Genomic DNA, 20,439 nt, shown 5'->3' on the forward strand with positions numbered 1-20,439 from the left:
CAGATGCAGCTTGGACCTGGCATTGCTGTGGCTGTGGCGAAGGCCAGCGGCTTCAGCTCCTGTTGGACCCCTAGCCTGGGAATCTCCATGTGCCTCGGGTGTGGGCCTTAAAAGACAAAAAAAAAAAAAAAAAAGAATTTATTATTTAACTTACAATGTTGTGTTAGTTTCAAATGTACAGCAAAGCGATTTACTTGTATATTCTTTTTCAGATTTTTTTTCCAGTGTAAGCTGTTGCAAGATATAAGACTCACAGTCTGTACTTTTATGCACTTGGCTATAAACATCTGAACAGATGCATCTCCAGGTGCACCAAATGCATTCACCTGACACCTGAAGGGGGGCGTTCCCTGCTGCTGAGACCCTTTGTTGTCCTGGAGAACCACCTCTGGAGTTGACACCCGGACTGGACCGTTGTACCCTTGGCTTTTTTTTTTTTTTTGGTTTTCTTTTTACAGCCACACCTGTGGCCCATTGAGATCCCCCAGCTGGGGGTCGAATCAGAGCTGAGCTGTTGGTCTAAGCCACAGCCACAGCAACACCAGATCCGAGACCCATCTGCGACCTACATGGCAGCTTGTGGCCACGCAGGATCCTTCACCTACCAGGGGGTGGGGGGGGGAGCCAGGGATCGAACCTGCATCTCAGAGACAACGTCTGGTCCTTAACCCTCTGAGCCACAATGGGAACTCCTAAACTCCAAGGCCTCATAGACCAGATGCCTCTGACCCTTCTGCAGATAAATCTCCCACCCCCGCTCACCCGGCAAAGCCCTCTCACTTCCTCTTTCCTATGTTGTGAGGGCTTTCATGCCCTGTGACCAGCCCTGCCATGAAAGGACTCTGCTTTTGCTGAATAATTAAAAGCAGGAAATACTCTCTCCATAAAAGGAAGCGAATGATTAAGAAATTCAAAGGTAATCTGGACAAGCAGAGGGTGCAAGCCTGTGCCCGGGCAGAACTTCCAGAGTCCACTGGGAGCCGAGTGTGCTTTGCAGGCGTAGGTTGGAGGGACTATGTGGCTGCCCCCGGCTCTGCTCCTTCTCAGCCTCCCAGGTGAGTGTGCTGGGGCCTCGGGGACCTGGTGCTTTAGGGGCGGGGTGGCCGTAGAGAGGGTCTGTCCAGGGCCCAGGAGAGGTCTCATGCCCAAGGAAACGTGAAGTGATTTTGTTAATTCATTCAGCAGAGGCCCACCGGGTGCCTGAAATAGGATTGACCATTAAAAAGAGGAGCCGAGGGAGTTCCCCTTGTGGATCAGCAGGTTAAGAACCAGACTAGTTTCCTTAAGGATGCAGGTTTGACCCCTGGCCTCGTTCAGTGGGTCAAGGATCTGGTGTTGCCACGAGCTGCAGTGTAGTTCAAAGATGCAGCTCAGATCTGGCGTTGCAGTGGCAGAGGTGTAGGCTGGCAGCTGCAGCTCAGATTCAAGCCCTAGCCTGGAAATTTCCATTTGCCACAAGGGTGGCCCTAAAAAGCAAAAAAAAAAAAGGGGGGGGAGCGGAGGAGTTCCCTGGTGGCCTAGTGGTTAAGGAGGTAGCACAGGTTTGATCCCTGGCCCTGGAAATTCCACATGCCATGGCCAAACAAAACCCCAAAAGGAGCCCAGTGGCCTTGGTGGGTGAGACATGGACACAGGCAGGACTCCCTAAGGCCTGGATGGAGGTACGCTTGGTGTTCCAAGCAGGTCTGGCTCCAGAGCTATAGAAAGACTCAAGGAGGCCGTTCCTCAGATGAGCCTGGGAGAAAGGGATCAGCCCTTCCAGCAGAGAAGAGGGAAAAGCAGTCACAGGAGAGGGAACTGGCCCCGGATGGAAAGCTCGAGAAAGGATGGTAGACTCATCAGAGGGAGCTCCCAGTTTGCAAAAGCCTTGGGGTGATTGGTGGGCAGTGGGAGGGGATTATGAAGGGCCCGGGACCCTGTGCCTGGGGGCTGAGACTTTGCAGAGGAAATTGCTCAGGAACCCAGATGGGTGATGGCTTCTTTTCTGTGGAAATCAACTGCCCACACTTAGAGGACATTAGATGAGGGCGTGGAAGCTTGCACAGGGGGTCACAGAGCGTGGAAGCTTGTGTGGGTCACAGAGTCCTCTCGCCAGGCCTGCGGACTGACCATCTGACACAAGCAGACACAAGCAGACTAGGTATCAGAAGGGCTGCAGGAAAGAGCGTGGGGCCAAGGAGTTAGGAGAGCCGAGCCCTGTCCCTCCTTGTTCTAGGACCTGGGTTTCGGGAGTGAGTGGATTTCGCGGAGCCCCTCCCAGCCCTAAGGCAGAATAGAACTCTCTACAGGTGATGCAGGTAGATGAGGGCTGTGGGCCACCCCCGAGGTGTCGCCACCATGCTTGGTTGTACTGATGCCTGAAGAAGCCTTGTGAGGACAGTTGTGGACCAGCTGCAAGGGCGGTGGCTTTTCTGTGACGGCCCCATTCCTGAGGCGGGACTCCAAGGGGCCCAGATTCCCCAAGGACAGTAATTCAGAAGGTCTGTAGCTCCCCCCGGGCTGCAGCTTTGCATCTGAGTTCAGACACACCCCCCACCCACCCCGAGCCACCTGCTTAGTCTCACCGTCCAGCTCGCCTAGGTGGACTGTGCTGGGCTCACACACTCTTATGCACAGGCACACAGCACGCTGGCACCGTGGGGTGGACCGCACACCCCCCCCAAGCAGTCACACCCCCTCCCCATCTACAGGCTCACCCCTTGTACATACACATTCATATATACACGCAGACACAAGTGGGTATATTCACTCAGGGTGACACAAAATGGTACACACACTTGCACAGCGACACGCACACTCACACACACGCAGAGTCTCCCTCCCATGCACACCCACACTAACACACTTCTCCCCCATTTGAAGGCTGAGCCCCCCTGCGGCTGATCGCACCTGGGGGAGGGTGGGGTCTGCCGAGAAGGGACGGAGAACCCTGCTCCTCTGGCTCTGAATGGACGCGGGAGGCGAGTGACGTCAGTCCAGGCGGGGAAAAAAGCCACCCTAGCAAGTTTTCACCTCTAGACACCATCAGACACTCTGGGGTGACTTCTGTGAAAGGCGGGAGAGAAGGTGGATGGGGTGAAGGCAGAATGACCCCGCTTCTGGAACATTCTCTCGTCCGCCTGCTTGGTTACCTGACCCCCAACCACGCCGAGAGTGAAAGAGGAGACCCTCATCCCCTTTTGCCAACCTGGAAAGTGTTGCAAGAATGGCCAGGGTGGAGTTCCCTGGTGGCTTAGTGAGTTAAGGATCTGGCGTTGTCACTACTGGGGCGCAGGTCCGGTCCCCGAAGCAGGGAGCTTCTGCAAGCCATGGACGTGGCCAAAAAAAAAAAAAAAAAAGAATGACCAGCCCATACCTGTAGCTCAGAAATTACTCTTCCCAGCTTGGGCTGGCAGGGACCCCAGCAGAGACCCCCAGCCTCATGAGGACACCTCCCAAGCCCCCCATGGGCACCTCTGCTCGCAGCTCCCCCTTGGCTGCCTTTGGCTCCTTTGGAGTGTCATTGGTCACTTTCCATCAGCCCAGACCTGGAGATCAACCCTTATCTCGATTTGGAGAGAAGACTATTCACCCAAGGATTTTGCATACATTTCCTGAAGGATGGGCCTGAAGGAGGAAGTCTATCTCAGAAGCAGGAACACAAAAAAATTGAAATGCAAACAGCTTTTAGACCCCATGATCCCCGTGCCCCAAGGTCTGCTCCCAGCTCCCTGCTGTCCAATCATTTCTACCTCTCTCTTCCTTCAGACCAACTCCTGAACATACACGTAGGCATGCGGTCCCATCCATCATCATCTCTGTTTAGAAAAACCTCCCATGGAGTTCCCATCGTGGCGCAGTGGTTAAAGAATCCAACTAGGAACCATGAGGTTGCAGGTTCGATCCCTGGCCTCGCTCAGTGGGTTAAGGATCCAGCGTTGCTGTGCGCTGTGATGTAGGTCGAAGACAGGGCTCGGATCCCGTGTGGCTGTGGCTCTGGTGTGGGCTGGTGGCTGCAGCTCTGATGGAACCCCTAGACTAGGAACCTCCATATGCCTCGGGAGGGGCCCAAGAAATGGCAAAGAAAAAAAAAAAGAAGAAGAAGAAGAAGAAAAGAAAAACCTCCCACATATTTTTTTTCCATCTTGGAGATTTTATTGTCCATCATCATGTTATACAAAACTCTAGAAATAATAGGTTTGTAGAGACTAGATGAATGGCAAATATGAGGCAACAGAAATAAGTTAAAATTGAATTATTTTCCATGATAGTGGGATGAATACCATTTCAAAGCACGTGGATCTGGTTTCAGAGTAGGTTTCTGTTCACTGGCCAAAGCCTGCCACAGAGCCACATATTTTTTAAAACAAGCTCAGTCACATTGTGAGCGCTCGTCAGTTTAAATCACCAAAGCTAGGATTGAGGAAACGTCTATTTCAAAGCACCAGTATCCGTATACTGCTGTTTATAATTGCTGGCAATATAATCTATATTGAAACTCTGCTTTCTTTTTCTTCCTTCTTTTTTTTTTTTTTTTTGGCTTTTTAGGGCCGCACCTGAGGCATATGGAGGTTCCCAGGCCAGGGGTCAAATCAGAGCTAGAACCGCCAGCCTACACCACAGCTCAACACCAGATCCTTAACCCCCTGAGCAAGGCCAGGGATTGAACCTGCAACCTCATGGATCCTAGTCATGTTCGTTGACCACTGAGGCACGAGGGGAACTCCCTTTGCTTTTTTCTTTTAACCATGTTGTGGATGGACTATAATTTATTAGCCCGGTCTCCCATGGGGAGCATTTGAATTTGTTTCCTGTACTTACTATTGCCTTAGCTCTGCAATTAGCCTCCCTGTTCGTCTCCCATTGGCATGGAAATTCTAGCTGAGACTAAACTTGAAGCTGTTATGTCCAAGATCCTAAAAACCAGCTTCTTTTCAAAACAATCGTAGGCATTAGTGGTACCTAATGGGACACTGTGTAAGACCCGGGGCTGGGAAGAGATAGAAAAAACAAACACAAGATCATTGGTCTTTGGAACAGAGGATGCTAGCCAGGGAGACAGAGACGGTTAAGGATGATAAAATAATACCAGTGCAGCATTCAGGTTTCTGTAGAGGGCCGTGGAGCAAAGGGAGGGAGCCGTTTGGGATGGGGAGGGGAATAAGCCTGCAAAGACTGAACCTTGAGGGGAGCAGATATTGAGGGCGTGGGGGGTGTTGGAGGAGGCGGCAGGAAGGACATGGCTGGTGACACAGCTGCTTGGGAGGGCGCGTGGGGGTGGGGGAAGGATGTTCACGGGGTGGAGTGGCAGGAAGTGGCACTGGACAGAGAACTGGGATCTTGGTTGTGAAAGACTTAAATGCCATGGAGTTCCCTGGTGGCCTAGCGGTTAAGGATCCAGCGATTCCTGGTTGAGGAACTTCCACATGCCACAGGTGCAGCCAAAAAGAAAAAAAGACGGGGGGCAAGATGAAGGCTGGAGGGAGAAGCCTGGGTGTTCGGGAGGTGCCTCGCACTGGCTCAGACTGGGGACAGCTCTTCCCACCTCTCTGTGTAGTGATGTCACCTTGGGCCCGAAGTCAGCCATGATTTCTAGAAATCAGAAAATGCTCCAAACTGGGGAATCCACCCTCCCACGAGGGCGGTTCAGAAGTGTCAAAAAATCAGATGCCCGGCTTGATGCAGTGAGATGGGGACCAGAGAGGCCAGAGTCCTGTCACCGAGGGAGCTGGAGGAGATGAGGGACAGAGAAGTTGTCACCGGGGGTTGGGGGTTGGCCAGGAAAGACATCCATCTGGCCTGGCTCAGGGCAGCAGGAGCTATACTGTGGGATTCTGTTTTCCAGGCTCTTTCTCCATCCAAGGCCCAGAGACCGTGAAAGGCCCCGAGTGGGGGTCGGTGACCGTGCAGTGTCAGTACGACCCGGGATGGGAGACCTACAGGAAGTGGTGGTGCCGCGGGACCAGGTGGAACACCTGCAGGATCCTCATTCAGACCCAAGGAACAGAAGAAGAGGTGCTGGGGGACCGTGTGGCCATCAGGGACGACCAGCGACACCGCTTGCTCTCAGTGACCATGTGGCAGCTCCGTCGAAACGACATGGACATTTACTGGTGCGGGATACAGAGGACCGGGGTGGACCTGGGCTTCCGAGTTCAAGTGATCATTGACCCAGGTAAGAACAGTCTCGTCTGCACTGCGAGGCCCTAGTGCTCAGGACTGGAGGAGCGAGGGAGCCTGTTCCCTCCTCCCCATGGGCAGAGGGGACAGACAGATGGACAGGAGGGGCGTGAGAGAAACCGAAGGGCAGCAGCAGCCCAGCCCGGCTGCCCGGCACATCCCTGAGGTCTCTCTGGGGCACCTGCGGGCACGTCCCTGGGCATGGCTCTAGGAAGTGGTCAGCCTTGGATGGTCATGCCCAGAAGCTGTCAGTTCATGGTGGGGCGCAGGCTGGGGAACATCCGGGGTCACCCAAGGGGTCCCAGCACTGAACCTCAGGAACCTGGCCCACCCTGAGTGGTTCTGGCCTCCCCTTGCTGGAAACCAGACTGCTCCCATAAACTGCCTTCACAATGTCTCCTAAACGTATTTTCTTCATCACCGGCCCTGGTCACTCGTTCACTGGGAGGGGTCCTCTTACTCACCAGCCCTCCAGCAGCCCTCTCTCTTTACCACTCCAATAACCAGATGCCCCATTTCCAGAATTCTCTGTTTCGTTGTTGTCGTTGGGTTTTTGTTGTTGCTGTTTAGGTCCATGCCCGGGGCACATGGAGGTTCCCAGGCTAGAGGTCGAATGGAAGCTACAGCTGCCAGCCTACACCACAGCCACAGCCATGCCAGATCCAAGCCCCATCTGCGACCTACACCGCAGCTCATGGCACCACAGGATCCTTAACCCACTGAGCAGAGCCAGGGATGGAACTCGCCCCCTCCTGGATACTAGTCGGGTTCATTACCGCTGAGCCACAACGGGAACTCCTGGAACTAGCTGTTCCTGAGCCCGGCAGTGCTTCCTCCGAGTTAATTTTTATTTCTCGTCACACCTGGAAAATGTGTGTGGCGAAACAGATGACGGCAGAAAGGTGGAAAAGCCCGAGGAACTGAATCCAAAATGACAAAGCCTCCGGATGCGGCGGGGAGGGGGTCTCCTGCATGGGCTGGTGGGCAGGGGTGACACTGCGAGGGGAGCACGAACCCCCGGTCTGTGAAGATAACCTGGGGCCGGCTTTGCCTGTGTTCAGAGGGGACGATTCAGACCGAGTCAGGAAGCTGGTTCTCCAGGAATATGGATAACAGCCGTACAAACGAGTCCTCCAAACCCTACATCAGGTGAGTAGCTCTGGTCCTTCCTCCAGCCCCTACCTGGGGCCTCTCCTATGGGGCAGCCAAGCCTGGGAACTGCATGCAGTCACGTGATGCCGGGGCCCATCAGTCAGAATCGACACTCAGAGCCCTCCCGCTGGCCTGGCCCCAGCCTGAAAAACCGCTCTGCAGACCTCTGCTCTGTAAGCATCCCTTACGGAGGAGACATCGGCAGACCGTCTGCCCATTTGACTGTCAATGTCAAAAGCACTGATGACCCCGTGGGTGCCAAGGGAGACGAGACCCAATCTCCGGGATGTAAGGCTTCAGGAAGGGTGATTTCGCAGCCGGGAGCTGGTGTTAGCAGGAGCAGTGAGACGGCAGAGGCAGGCACTTGGACAAAGGCGCAGTTCGAAAAGGTGAGGAGTTCCCATTGTGGCGCAGTGGAAACGAATCCGACTAGGAACCATGAGGTTGAAGGTTTGAGCCCTGGCCTCCCTCAGTGGATTAAGGATCCGGCATTGCCGTGACCTTTGGTGTAGGTCGCAGACGCGGCTTGGATCCCGCTTTGCTGTGGCTGTAGGGTAGGCAGCAGCTGTAGCTTCAAATCGACCCCAGCCTCCTCCATATGCCATGGGTGTGGCCCTAAAACGAAAAAACAAACAAACAAAAAACAAAAAACAAAAGAAAAAAGAAAAGAAAGAAAGAAAGAAAAGAAGGCAGGGAGTTCCCGTCATGGCTCAGCAGTAATGAACCAGATTAGCATCCATGAAGACGCAGATTCGATCCCTGGCCTTGCTCAGTGGGTTAAGGATCCAGCGTTGCTGTGAGCTGTAGTGTTTACAGAAGCAGCTCAGATCCCAAGTTGCTGTGGCTGTGGCTGTGGTGTAGGCCAGTAGCTTCAGCTCTGATTGGACCCCTAGCCTGGGAGCCTCCATATGCCACCCTAAAAAGTAAAAAAAAAAAGTAAAAAGTAAAGAAAAAAGAAAGAAAGAAAGAAAAAGAAAAGAAGGTAGGGAGTTCTGATCATGGCTCAGCAGTAATGAACCAGACTAGTATCCATGAAGACTCAGGTTCGATCCCTGGCCTTGCTCAGTGGGTTAAGGATCCAGCATTGCGGTGAGCTGTGGTGTAGGTCACAGATGCAGCTCAGATCCTGAGTTGCTGTGGCTGTGGCTGTGGTGTAGACCTGCAGTTGCAGCTCTGATTGGACCCCAAAACAGGGAACCTCCATATGCCACAGATGTGGCCTTAAAAAACAAAAAGAAAAAGAAAAGAAGGTTGGCCCAGTACAGAGCAAAACCAAAAAGCTAACGGAGTTCCCTGGCGGCTCAGTGGGTTAAGGACCCAGCATTGTCACTGCTATGGTTTGGGTTCCATCCCTGGCCTGGGAACTTCTGCATGCCTCAGGCTTGGCCATAAAACAAAAACTGAGTGGAGGCCATTCAAGAGAGTTTTCAGAGTGGGGTCACAGGCTTTGCTGAGCTGGCCACGATGTCAGGGCTCTGGGGGTGACGGAGCTGGAGGGGCTCAGGGCTCTGACCACTCTCCCCTCTCCCCCAGGACCCACTACGTGCTCCTGGTGTTTGTGAAGGTGCCCATCTTGCTGGTCTTGGTCGGCATCGTGCTCTGGTTGAAGGACCCTCAGAGGGACCCCGAGGAGCCAAGGGGACAGCCCATCTCTGCAAACTTATCCTCTGACCCTCTGACCAAAGTCACAGCCCTTTAGACTGGCAGGTGAGCAGAGCCTTCCAACCCTGGACCCCACCTCCAGAAGAGGCACGGCCTTGGAAGAAACACCTCTGAGTGGTCAGGATGCAGTGACTGAGGCTGGGGACCCTGGGGGCTGCCCGCCCTGCCCTGCACACCTCTCAGGGACATTGCTCTGGCCCCTCCTGCTGTGTCGTCCCTTGTTCCCGCTTTCCGGGGAGCAAGTGCCCCGCCTTCCACCTCACGGGGTCAGGGCTCATGTTGGGAGCTGCTGGGACGGAGCCCAAGTTCAGACGGTCCTGTCCCCACTGCCGGAAGAATTCAGGTGCAGCGCCGGGGACCACGGCACAGAGAGAAGCCACAGGGACTCGAGAGAAGGAGAGGGGCGGGGCCTGCCCTGTCCCCGGCTCCCTGCATCCCTGCGTCCAGCTCTGCACGCTCTCTGTCCGAGCGCCTGATACATGGGCTTTTCAATCTTTTTTCCTGAAGCTAATCAAGTTGGGGTTTGATGGCTTGAGCCCGTGAGAATTCTGACCCATACACGCACACATGTGCACACACACGCTCGTGTGCACATACACTCACACACACACAGACGCAAACCCTGAAGAGGGTGATTCTGTGGCATGTCCTGGTTCTGGGCATGAAAGTTTGGACTCACCCTCTTCCCAGAGAGGACACTGTCCTGCCTACACAGGGCTGAAGAGGGGGCCCAGTGCTGGTCTTCCTCCCCCCGTCCCCCTCCTGCTCCCTCCTCCTCCTCCTCCCCCTCCCCTCCCCCCTCCTCATTCTTCATCCTCCCGCCCCCCCTTCTCCATCTCTTCTCCCCTCCTTCTCCTTCCTCCCCCCACATCTTTTTTTCCCCTTCTCCCCTTCCTCTCCTCCATCCTGAGTCCCCAAGCTCCCGGCCCCTGCCACCTCTCAAAGGCTGGAGGTTCCCAGAGGCTGTGACCTGGGAGTCCGGCCTTTCCCTCTCCCCTCAGCGTGGCTGTGGGGGTCTCCCGTGGGGCTGCTGGGCCTCAGAAACTACCTCAAGTCGGGGAGGATGGTTATAAAAACTGTCTGATGAAAATGGTATAGTCTCTTTTAAATAATGTTGTTTACATTTAGTTAAAAATATCTGGGGAGGAGTTCCCGTCGTGGCACAGTGGAAACAAATCTGACCCCGAGGAACCCCCACGAGGTTGCGGGTTCAATCCCTGGCCTCGCTCAGCGGGTTAAGGATCCGGCATTGCCGTGAGCTGTGGTGTCGTTTGCAGATGAGGCTTGGATCTGGCGTTGCTGTGGCTCTGGCGTAGGCCGGCGGCTCCAAACCAAGGACTCCTAGCCTGGGAACCTCCATATGCCACGCTGTGGCCCTAAAAAGACAACAAAAAAAGAGTCTAAGGGAAATCATGTTGCCTCTCTTAAATGATATTGTTTAAATCACCTTAATAATTAAAAATGTCTGAGGGAACGTTGCCTCTTTGAAGGGCCTCATTCACAGCGACGACGCCCTGGGGTTCAGTCACTTAGTGTCACGTGGGTCATGGTCTTCGTACCAAAGGGAGCTTCGCTGCACAGGAGGAGGGACAATTCAATTTGAGACATGCCCCCCTCCGCACGCGCACACGTGCAAACACACACAGAAGCACTTCTTGTTTTTTCCTCCAGCTGTATTGAGGTACAGTTGACAAACTGAAATTTGTGTATGTACGTGCACCCCTGTGTTCATAGCAGCACCATTCACAACAGCCAAGATCTGGAAACAGCCTAAATGTCCATCGACAGATGAACAGATAAAGAAGATGGGTACCTAAGTACAAAGGAATACTACTCAGCCATAAAAAAGAATGACATAATGCCATTTGCAGCAACATGGATGCAACTAGAGATTCTCATACTAGGTGAAGTACGTCAGAAAGAGAAAGACAAATACCATAGGATGTCACTTACATGTTGAATCTAAAATATGGCACAGATGAACCAGTCTGCAGAGCAGAAACAGACTCATGGACATGGAGAGCAGACCTGTGGCGGCCAAAGAGGAAGGGGGAGGGAGTCGGATGAACCGTGAGCTTGGGGGTCGTAGATGCAAACGATGACATTTAGAATGGATAAGCAATGAGGTCCTGCTGTGCAGCACAGGGAACTCTCTCCAATGTCTTGTGATAGAAAACAATGTCTTACGAGGATGGACGATAATATAAGACAATGAATGTGTGTGTATATATATATATATATATGACTGGATTGCTTTGCTGAACAGCAGAAATTGGCGCAACACGGTAAACCAACAAAATTTTTTTTAAAAACCAGTAAAAAATAGACGGATTTAGGGTGTCAATGTGATTTTTTAAAAGCTGTGCCATGAAATGATTTAATGTATGTGATTGTGAATGAGTCCCCTGGTCAAGTTAACACATTCCTCACTCTACACAGTTTCTTCTTCATTTATTTCACATTTTTTTGGTGTGCTGAGAACACTTAAGATCCGCCCTCTCGGCAGGTTTCCAGTATACAGCACAGTATGATTAACCAACGTCCTCATGCTATTCGATCCCCAGAAGGATTCATATTATAACTGGAAGTTTGTGCCCTTTGGCCAACCTCTCCGACCCCCTCTCAGCCCTCCCCAGCCCCTGGTAACCACCTTCCTGCTCCCTGGTTCTATGGCGAGTGTTTCCTTTTGAACACCTGGGAGGACAAGTCCACCCTGCCCTTTGTCCTAACAGGCGGGCCCTGGTTCTCAGCCTCAAGAGGCCACTGGAAGATGCGTCATCAGCAGATAAAGAAGGGAAGCTTCTGGTTCCTAGCCAGATAGCTGGGTCCCTTCCCTGCCTAGGAGGCTATAATCCTCTCTTTGCCCTTCAGCCAATGAGAAACTCTCTCCCACCAGATACGTGGCTTAGGGCTCTGGTTAGTGATTGGCTGGAAAATGCCGCAGTGCCCAGAAAGGACAGAATTGGAGCCAGACTAAGACTTTGAATCACCCCCTTAGGGACCAAGGCTCTGGAGCCCTGCTTTGGGAATTCTTCCCCAGAGATCAGCCAGATTCTGGTGATCCAGGGGATCTGTAGGAGGCAAAGCCAGAGCCCAGTGGCTCCACCAGCTCAGATGGGGAAGGGGCCCTTGGCGATTGCCCACGCGGTGCCAGTGTTTGCCCACAGTTCCTACCATTGATTTTGCCTAAGTCCCCAAGGTCTTTGGAGATATTGTGGTTGAGTTGTTCCTTTTATAAGGTCATCAAAGAAAATCCACTGGAGTGGGCATCCCCTGTCTGTCCCGAACACCACCCCCACCACACACACACACACACACACACACACACACACACACACACTCTTCTGGGAGTTGCCCCCCTTGGGTTCCAATGAAAGCTCTCAAGCAAAACATGCCTAATGTGCCCACTCTGGGGGCTGGGAGAAAGACAGACATGAAATAACACCAGCGCTGGAGCCGGGATAGCATTTTCCCAGCCCATGTGTTTCCATCAGGAGCCTGATGCAGAAGCTCTCATGCCTTTAAACAGCTGGAGACTCGGACGGCTCCTCACGTGCATCATCTGTAACCAAGCCGTGCAGAGGCAGAGGAGGAGAGGGCGGGCGCAGGGTGCAGAGCTCCTTCTCCTGGAGTTCCTATGCCTGGACCTTTCTTTCTGAGCCACTGCACAACCCGCAGAGGAAGTTCACCCAGAGCAGGGAGAAGCAGGTTCAGGGCGGGAGAAGCAGCAGTTCAAACCAGGATGTGGGGTCCTTTCTTCCTGATGCAGGATGTGTCCTGAGGGGTGTTTTCTTAATAAAGGAGCCTAGAGGCATAGGCTCCCAGCCCTTTCCCCACCCATCCTCCAAAGCTTCACTCTCCAGGGCATGCTGGTCCACCTGGTTTTGTTTCACCTGCCTCGGGCTTTCCAGAGCCTCATGGCTGGTTGTGGTTACATCCTTACCTGCGGACTCCTGCCCCCGAGAGGCCGGGAGTCAAGTCCCCTCCCAGAATGGGGGTCTAGATGCAGCCCTGGTGACTCTCCTGGGCACCCCGAAACTCGTGCTATGAGTGTTAGTGGGGAGGGGGCCTTGAATGTGGGCCCCCTCTGAGGACTACTCTCTGGTCGCCCCTGGAAAGGTACCAGCTGCTGCCGTGCACTGTCCCCAGCCAGCTCCTCATCTGCTGGCCACATTTCATCAAACCTTTCCTGGACTTAGGAACCTCAGACCTATAAGCAGCACCCACCCCACCCCCAGCCTCCCGCTGGCCCCCTTGTGTCTCTGTACCCCCTGGCTGGGGACAGCTCAGCATGGCCAGGACAGGTGTCCTGAGTTTGGTCGTCAGACTTAGTCCCCAACAACCTACCATCAAGATCCCACCCGGGCTCCAGACAGCAAACAAGCAGGAAAAACAGACTCCAGCAGGGAAGAAGGTTCCGAGTGAAGCCAGGGATCAAACCTGCATTCTCATGGATACTAGTTGGGTTCTTAACCCTCTGAGCCACAATGGGAACTCCCTTAAAAGCCATCTTGGTTGCTTCTGAGTTTGGAAATTAGGAATAAACTGCCGTAAACATTTGTGTGCCGGTTTTTGCATGGACATACATTTTCGATTCATTTGGATAAATACCGTTAAGGCTCTGATGTTGCCGCAAGCTATGGCGAAGGTCACAGAAGCAGATCCGACATTGCTGTGGCTGTGGTGTAGGTTGCAGATGTGGCCTGAGAACCACCTCCATATGCTGTGGGTGCAGCGTCTGCGCAGATTCAGACCTCGCCATCATCAGCCCTGATTGGCTGCCTTCCTCCTGGGAAGCTGAGCCTGGGACCCTCACACAGCCCTGGTGCCATCCTGATCCCACCAGAGCCGGTGGAGGGATGGCTCAGGAGCCACATGGGGTCATCAAAATCCTCCTGGATCTCTTTTCTCCCTCAGGCGGCACCCCCATCTCCCTTCTGGCTCATTGGGACTCTCCATTCATTATCTCATTCCTTTGTTCTGCAAACTGGTGTTGAGCGCCCTAGGGGACATGAGGGGGTGGGGTGGGGGTTAAAAAGATACCCTGGAAACACCCTGCTGGTCTGCTGGTCTGCTTGCGGGCATGCCTGGGTAGGAAAAGCTTTGTGCTAGGCAATGGAAACCAAACCCAGAAAATGAATACTGTGATTCTGCTCAGATGAATCTCTGGAAGAGGCAACAATATAGCCATGACAGAGACGGAAAGAAGATTGGTGGTTGCCCGGGGGCTGGGGGAGGGGCGCTGGGGAGGCCCCCTTAATGGAGCTGGTGGGATCCTTTGGGGATGATGAAGATGCTCCGGAACAAAAGAGAGGTGATGGGTGTCCAACATCCTGAATGCACTGAACGCCACTGTAAAACGGTTTCTTTGGGAGTTCCCGTCGTGGCGCAGTGGTTAACGAATCCGACTAGGAACCATGAGGTTGCGGGTTCGATCCCTGCCCTTGCTCAGTGGGTTAACAATCCGATGTTGCCACGAGCTGTGGTGTAGGTCAAAGACAGGGCTCGGATCCCGCGTTGCTGTGGCTCTGGTGTAGGCCGGCAGCTACAGCTCCGATTAGACCCCTAGCCTGGGAACCTCCATATGTTGTGGGAGCGGCCCAAGAAATGGCAAAAAGACAAAAAAAAAAAAAAAAAAAAAAAAAAAAAATATATATATATATATATATATATATATATATATATATAATGGTTTCTTTGATGGTCTGTGAACTTCACCCAAACCATTGGCTATTCGTTTTGGGTTTAGGGTTCGTTGGTTTGGCCTTTGGGGATACCCTTGAGGTGTAGCTGAAAAGGCAGCCTCTGGACACCGCTAAGGCTCCGAGACAGAGTTTTGAGGCAGAGAAAGAACAGCTTTATTGCTTTGCCAGGCAAAGGAGGACACAGCAGGCTAGTTCCTCAAACCTATGTCCTGCTCCTGAGAGGGGACAGCAAGGGGTTTTGCGGGTTGGGCTCAGAAGACAGGGTTGTTGAGTAAGCTGTCTACAGTATCTTCGTCCTGAGACCACTTCAGAGTCATCAAATCTGGCATAAGTGAGTCCGGTGCTGGGCTTTGGTTGTCTTCGCAGTTACCATCCCTTGATCTTCTCTCTGGAATGAAGGTGGCTTACAGGGAAGGGGTGTTAGGAAGTGTTTCAATTTCAAAAGAAAACTCTAGGTGCAATAGAATGCTGCGTTCTCTGCACGTGGGTGGAAAAAGAATTTTCCGGATTTAAACCAAGGTGTAGAAAAGACAAGTTTATTGAGGCAAGCGGCACTGTTAACACACCCTGATAATTAGGGAGCGTCGACTCTGGGCACAGAGTCGTGTCTGTTTTTATAGCCCAAAGACAAAGGAGCATGAGGAGTGGCCTTGCCATACACCTGTTGACCTGCTGATTGGTTGGGGAAGGATGGGGTCTTTGGACACACTTGCTGGTTGGTTGGGGGCATATGTGTTGCCCCAATAGGGGCGGGGTAAGGAGTGGGCAGGAAGGAGTAGGCCAGGTTGCTGGGGTGGGGAGGTCCTTTGGAGCAGGGAGCGTAACAATTGTAGTGAGACCGGTGGGATGACAAGGGTCTGGTCATTCTTTTTTTTTTTTTTTTTTTTTTTTTTTTGCCTTTTCTAGGGCCGCTCCCATGGCATATGGAAGTTCCCAGGCTAGGGGTCTAATTGGAGCTGTAGCCACCGGCCTACGCCAGAGCCACAGCAACGTGGGATCTGAGCTGTGTCTGCAACCTACACCACAGCTCACGGTAATGCCGGCTCCTTAACCCACTGAGCAAGGGCAGGGATCGAACCCGCAACCTTGTGGTTCCTAGTCAGATTCATTAACCACTGAGCCACAATGGGAACTCCAAGGGTCTGGTCATTCTTATTTCAGCCGGAGGCTTTTCAAGGTTTATTTCCTTGGAGAAGCCTTGAAGTCCCATGTATAACTCTAACTAGAAAGGAAGCATTAGTAAAAGAAAGCAATTAAGGAGTCTGCCTTTTGAGGCTGAGGGGAGGCGGAAGGAAAGGCCTTTTACTTCAAAACACAAAGACGTAGGGCCTGGCACACGGCTCAGGGGCTGGATGATGCAAGTTCCTTCCTCTTCTTTGCATCATGGTCTCAGCGTTGCCTCCTCCTGTGGCCGAGCCTCCCCTGAGGTGTGCGTGCAAACAGTGGTCACACCCAGCGCTCAGGACTTCTGAGATGATGGGACCCCTCCCCGAGAAACGTCCCTGGAGCCCCGAGCACCAGATCCCCCCCAGCATCTCATGGGCTGGTTCAGCCCGGCCACCACCTTACATCAATAGTGGGGGGCACTGGGACCACCTTGCAGCCCATTCACGCGAGGAAGAGGACACCCAGGCCAGACGGTGGCTCCATCTGGGGGGAGTGGAAGTTGGGAACTGAGACGTGTGCTTCAGAAGCCTTCCTAGATGGCCCCTCTGTTCCCTGCCCTTCTCGTGTCATCCTGGACCCCTGTGCCTCGGCTTCTGTGAACATGACACACCCCCTGCTCTATGACCCTGTCTCTGCTCGGGAACCGCAGCCCTCCCTCCTTCCTCAATTTCCCTTTGTCTCCGGGGTGAGAGCAGCTTCCTTTTCCAAACCGAAGGCTCCTTGAGGGTGCCAGCCTCTCACAGCTCAAGTCTTGCATAAGCATCCTGCCTCTCCAGGCTCCAGGGAAAAACCCAGGTGATTTTCCCTGGCCCTATTTTTTTTTTTTCTTTTTAGGGCCACACCCATGGCACATGGAAGTTCCCAGGCTAGGGGTTGCATCAGAGCTTCAGCTGCCAGCCTGCACCACAGCCACAACAACACAGGATCTGAGCCGCGTCTGCGACCTACACCCCAGCTCACGGCAACGCCGGAACCTTAACCCACTGAGCGAGGCCAGGGATCGAACCTCCATCCTCGGGGATGCTCGTTGGGTTCCTTAACCACTGAGCCACCACGGGAACGCTGGCCCTGAAGTGCTAGTGGCCTTTTAGCTCAGCGCTCCCCATTCCCTCTGAACTTCAAGTTGTAGCTGAAACTGGCCTCTGGACATGGGCACCAATTAAGTCTCTGAGAAAGAGCAGCTTTATTACTTTCAAGGCTAATGCCTCAAAAGCGTGTCCTCTCTTGAAAGGGGACAGAAAGGGGGGTTTATTGGGTTAGCTTGAAAAAAAACAGGGCTGTTGGTAAGAATTAAGGGGCCTGTGTTCTTCTCCCTCCATACATCATTTTAAAGTCATCGAGGCCAGAGTCAGGTGGTCCAGTGACAGCTTCCAGTGGCCTTTGGGGTTATTGCACCTTGACCTTTTCACGGCAGTGAATATTTCTCACAAAAGGAAGCAGGTGTTGGGAGGGTCTCAAAGGAAAAGAAAATAGCAGGTGCGATAGGACTCTAACCAGAAAGTAACCATCAGTAATAAGGCAGCGGCCAAGGCAGGACCTAACATCGTGGAGACTTTTAACTGGTTTTTAGCCGTAAAATATTTCTTCATCATTAACTTTGAGTCCGCCTTTGGAGATTGAGGGGAGGCCTGGGAGGCTAAAGGAAAAGCCTCTTACTTCAAAATAATACAGGGATTCAGGGATTCTCATTGTGGCACAGTGGAAATGAAGCTGACTGGTATCCATGAGGTTGCGGGTTCGATCCCTGGCCTCACCCAGTAGGTTAAGGATCTGGTGTTGCTGAGAGCTGTGGTGTAGGTCACAGACGAGGCTTGGATCCTGTGTGGCTGTGGCTGTGGCCAGCAGTAACAACTCTGATTTGACCCCTAGCCTGGGAACTTCCATATGCTGTGGGTTCAGTCCTAAAAGGAAAAAACAAAACCAAAAACCAAACAAACAAAAAACAAGGACTCGGGGGCTTATACACGGTTTTAAAAGTGGCATCGGCTAAAATAAGAAAGGGCATTGCTGGCACCAGCCTGGGAGCAGGACGCAGAAATTCTATAAGGCACGGCCCAGAGACCCACCTGGAGGGTCCCTGTACATGGTGGGAGAATCTTGTTTGCCCTCTGACAGAGACCTCACTGCCTGTCCCTCACAGATCATCTATGTAGAAAGAGGGCCATCTGACTCTCAGGTTCATGCGGGGACCGGGGGACTTCTGGATGTGTCTTCATTTGATGGGGAGGGCCTGCCGTGGGCCACCCGCACAAGCCAGCACTAGGGAAGCAACAAAGCGAAACCAAACACAGACTGCATTCCAGGATTAGTGGAAAACGGACAGCCTCTCCCCACCTCGGTGCCACAGACCCTCCTGTAGGAACCATAAGTGTCCCCAGCACTCATCATGTGACATCACTGTCCCAAAGATGGGATGACCCACCAATTAAATCAGTCTTGACGGAGCAAATATGGGAAGGGAGGAAATTCGACACGAATCACACCCTGATCATCGAACCAGAAAGATGGGCAGACTCTTGCCCTCCAAGATTTCTGTTCAGGCACACAGTCTGCTTATTCTGTTACCAACACAAGGCTCACAGTCAAGCTTTTTTTTTTTTTTTTTTTTTTTTTTTTGGTCTTTTTGCCATTTCTTGGGCCGCTTCCCGTGGCATATGGAGGTTGCCAGGCTAGGGGTCGAATTGGAGCTGTAGCCACCAGCCTACGCCAGAGCCACAGCTACTCGGAATCTGAGCCACATTTGCGACCTACACCACAGCTCACGGCAATGCCAGATCGTAAACCCACTGAGCAAGGTCAGGGATCGAACCCGCAACCTCATGGTTCCTAGTCAGATTCGTTAACCACTGCGCCACGATGGGAACTCCCTCACAGTCAAGTTTGCGTTGTGCTCTCAATGTCACGCTGGAAGTTTTCTGTGACGGCTACCTCTTTTCCTCCTTGATAGTAAGACACAGCTGGGGGGTGTGGGAGAAGAAAGTGGATGAAAGAGAAACCACCAGGGAGGAGGCCCCGTTGTGGCTCAGCAGGTTAAGGACCCGACTAGTATCCATGAGGATGTGGGTTCGATTCCCGGCCTCACTCAGTGGGTGAAGGATCGGGTGTTGTCGGATGCCGCGTTGCTGTGGCTGTGGCGTAGGCTGGCAGCTGCAGCTCTGATTCAACCCCTAGCCTGGGAACTTCCATTTGCCCTGGGTGCAGCCCTAAAAAGAAAAAGGAAAAAAAAAAAAAAAAACAACTCCTGGGATTTGCACATCACATTGTTTGATGAACATCACATTGTTTGATGAGACGGGGCTCATAAGGCACCCTGAGAAAGCCTTGGGGTTGACCGTATGAGGACAGTCACCCGGTCCTGAAGCATGGAGGCAGAGGCACACCGGAGCGCGATCAGGATGTGTGGACTGTGGTCCCTGCACTACTGTGACCCCCGTCTCTGATTCCCTGCTCCCCTCCTACTGCCCTGGGTACAGTGAGGGCACAGCCACCATGGCCTTTAGCAGAGTTTTCACGCTGAGTTTTGAGAGCAGCTTAAGCCCGCTCTCTGCTCAGCAGGCACCCACAAATGTCTGTTATTGGTGGGGATGCGAAGAATGAGGAAGAGGAAAGCTGTGAAGCAGGAACCTCCGTTATCTCCTTCCTTCCCCATCCCCCGGGTGTGGATAGCACCTGGTACAGTTCATAAATAGATGCTAAAAAGGGGAACGAGGAAATGACGGAAAATGGGGGGCCGAGAGTTTGGGAGTGGGGGCCTGACCCTGTGCAGACAGGTTAATGTCAACGCAGGTCCAGGGCTGGGGGACGGGAGAGAGAGAGTTTAGACAGACACAAGGAAGGTTTTCCAGACTCCTGGGACCCATGTCATGACTTGATTTCACTTTCTTTTTTTTTTTTTTTTTTTTTTGTCTTTTGTCTTTTTGGGGCCACACCCTCGGCACACGGAGGTTCCCAGGCTAGGGGTCCAATCGGATCAATGAGGGATCCAAGCCGTGTCTGCGACCTACACCACAGCTCACGGCAACGCTGGATCCTTAACCCACTGAGTGAGGCCAGGGATCGAACCCGCAACCTCATGGTTCCTAGTTGGATCTGTTAACCACAGCGCCACAACGGGAACTCCCTTGACTTCACTTTCATAAGCCAGACGAACCCTCTGAACCAGAGGTTCTCAATCAGGGACAAGACCAGGGGATGTCGGCCATGTCTGAGACAACTTTGGTTGTCACAACAGGTGTGCGTTTGGGGCCGGGGGTGGTACTGGCATCTAGCAGGTAGTGGCTAGGTATTCTGCTAAACATTCTACAATGGCTGGGACAGTTCTTCACAACAAAGGGTCATCTCATCCAAAATGTCAATGGTTCACCAACGTCAGACACCGAGTGACCACAGGAGCAAGCAATCCGACTCCCAGGTGTATACCCGAGAGAATCGAAGGTACGTGACACGGGAAAATTCGTACATGAATCTTCCCAGCAGCACTCTTCACAGTAACCCAAAGGGGGAAATTGACCCAAATGTCCAGCAATTGATGCTGACAGCAGGACATTGGGTGAGGGATGAAACACCAAGAAAGACAGAGGCAAAGTGGGCCATC

At 52.9% G+C, this 20,439-nt stretch overlaps 2 protein-coding genes across 3 annotated transcripts in view; both read left to right on the forward strand.

The window, feature by feature from the left end:
• The window catches only part of LOC102158693 (CMRF35-like molecule 1), a 437,861-nt gene that overhangs the window by 135,144 nt on the left and 282,278 nt on the right, over positions 1 to 20,439 (forward strand). The window lies entirely within an intron of this gene.
• On the forward strand, positions 213 to 11,305 carry CD300LB (CD300 molecule like family member b). Of its 2 annotated transcripts, XM_005668631.4 has the most exons (4): positions 213 to 1,055; positions 5,825 to 6,154; positions 7,221 to 7,308; positions 8,845 to 11,305. In XM_005668631.4, the coding sequence occupies exons 1-4, from the start codon at positions 1,016 to 1,018 to the stop codon at positions 9,008 to 9,010; spliced, it is 624 nt and encodes a 207-aa protein (XP_005668688.1). In that variant the 5' UTR covers positions 213 to 1,015; the 3' UTR covers positions 9,011 to 11,305. The 2 variants fall into 2 exon arrangements, with proteins under 2 accessions (XP_005668688.1, XP_084839170.1); XM_084983044.1 differs by lacking the exon at positions 7,221 to 7,308.

The sequence above is a fragment of the Sus scrofa genome, chromosome 12 (genome assembly GCF_054392235.1).
Source record: "Sus scrofa isolate SSC_HxYL_T2T_F1_AM1 chromosome 12, Sscrofa_HxYL_maternal_Yorkshire_Landrace_v2.0, whole genome shotgun sequence".
NCBI classification, from domain to species: Eukaryota; Metazoa; Chordata; class Mammalia; order Artiodactyla; family Suidae; genus Sus; species Sus scrofa.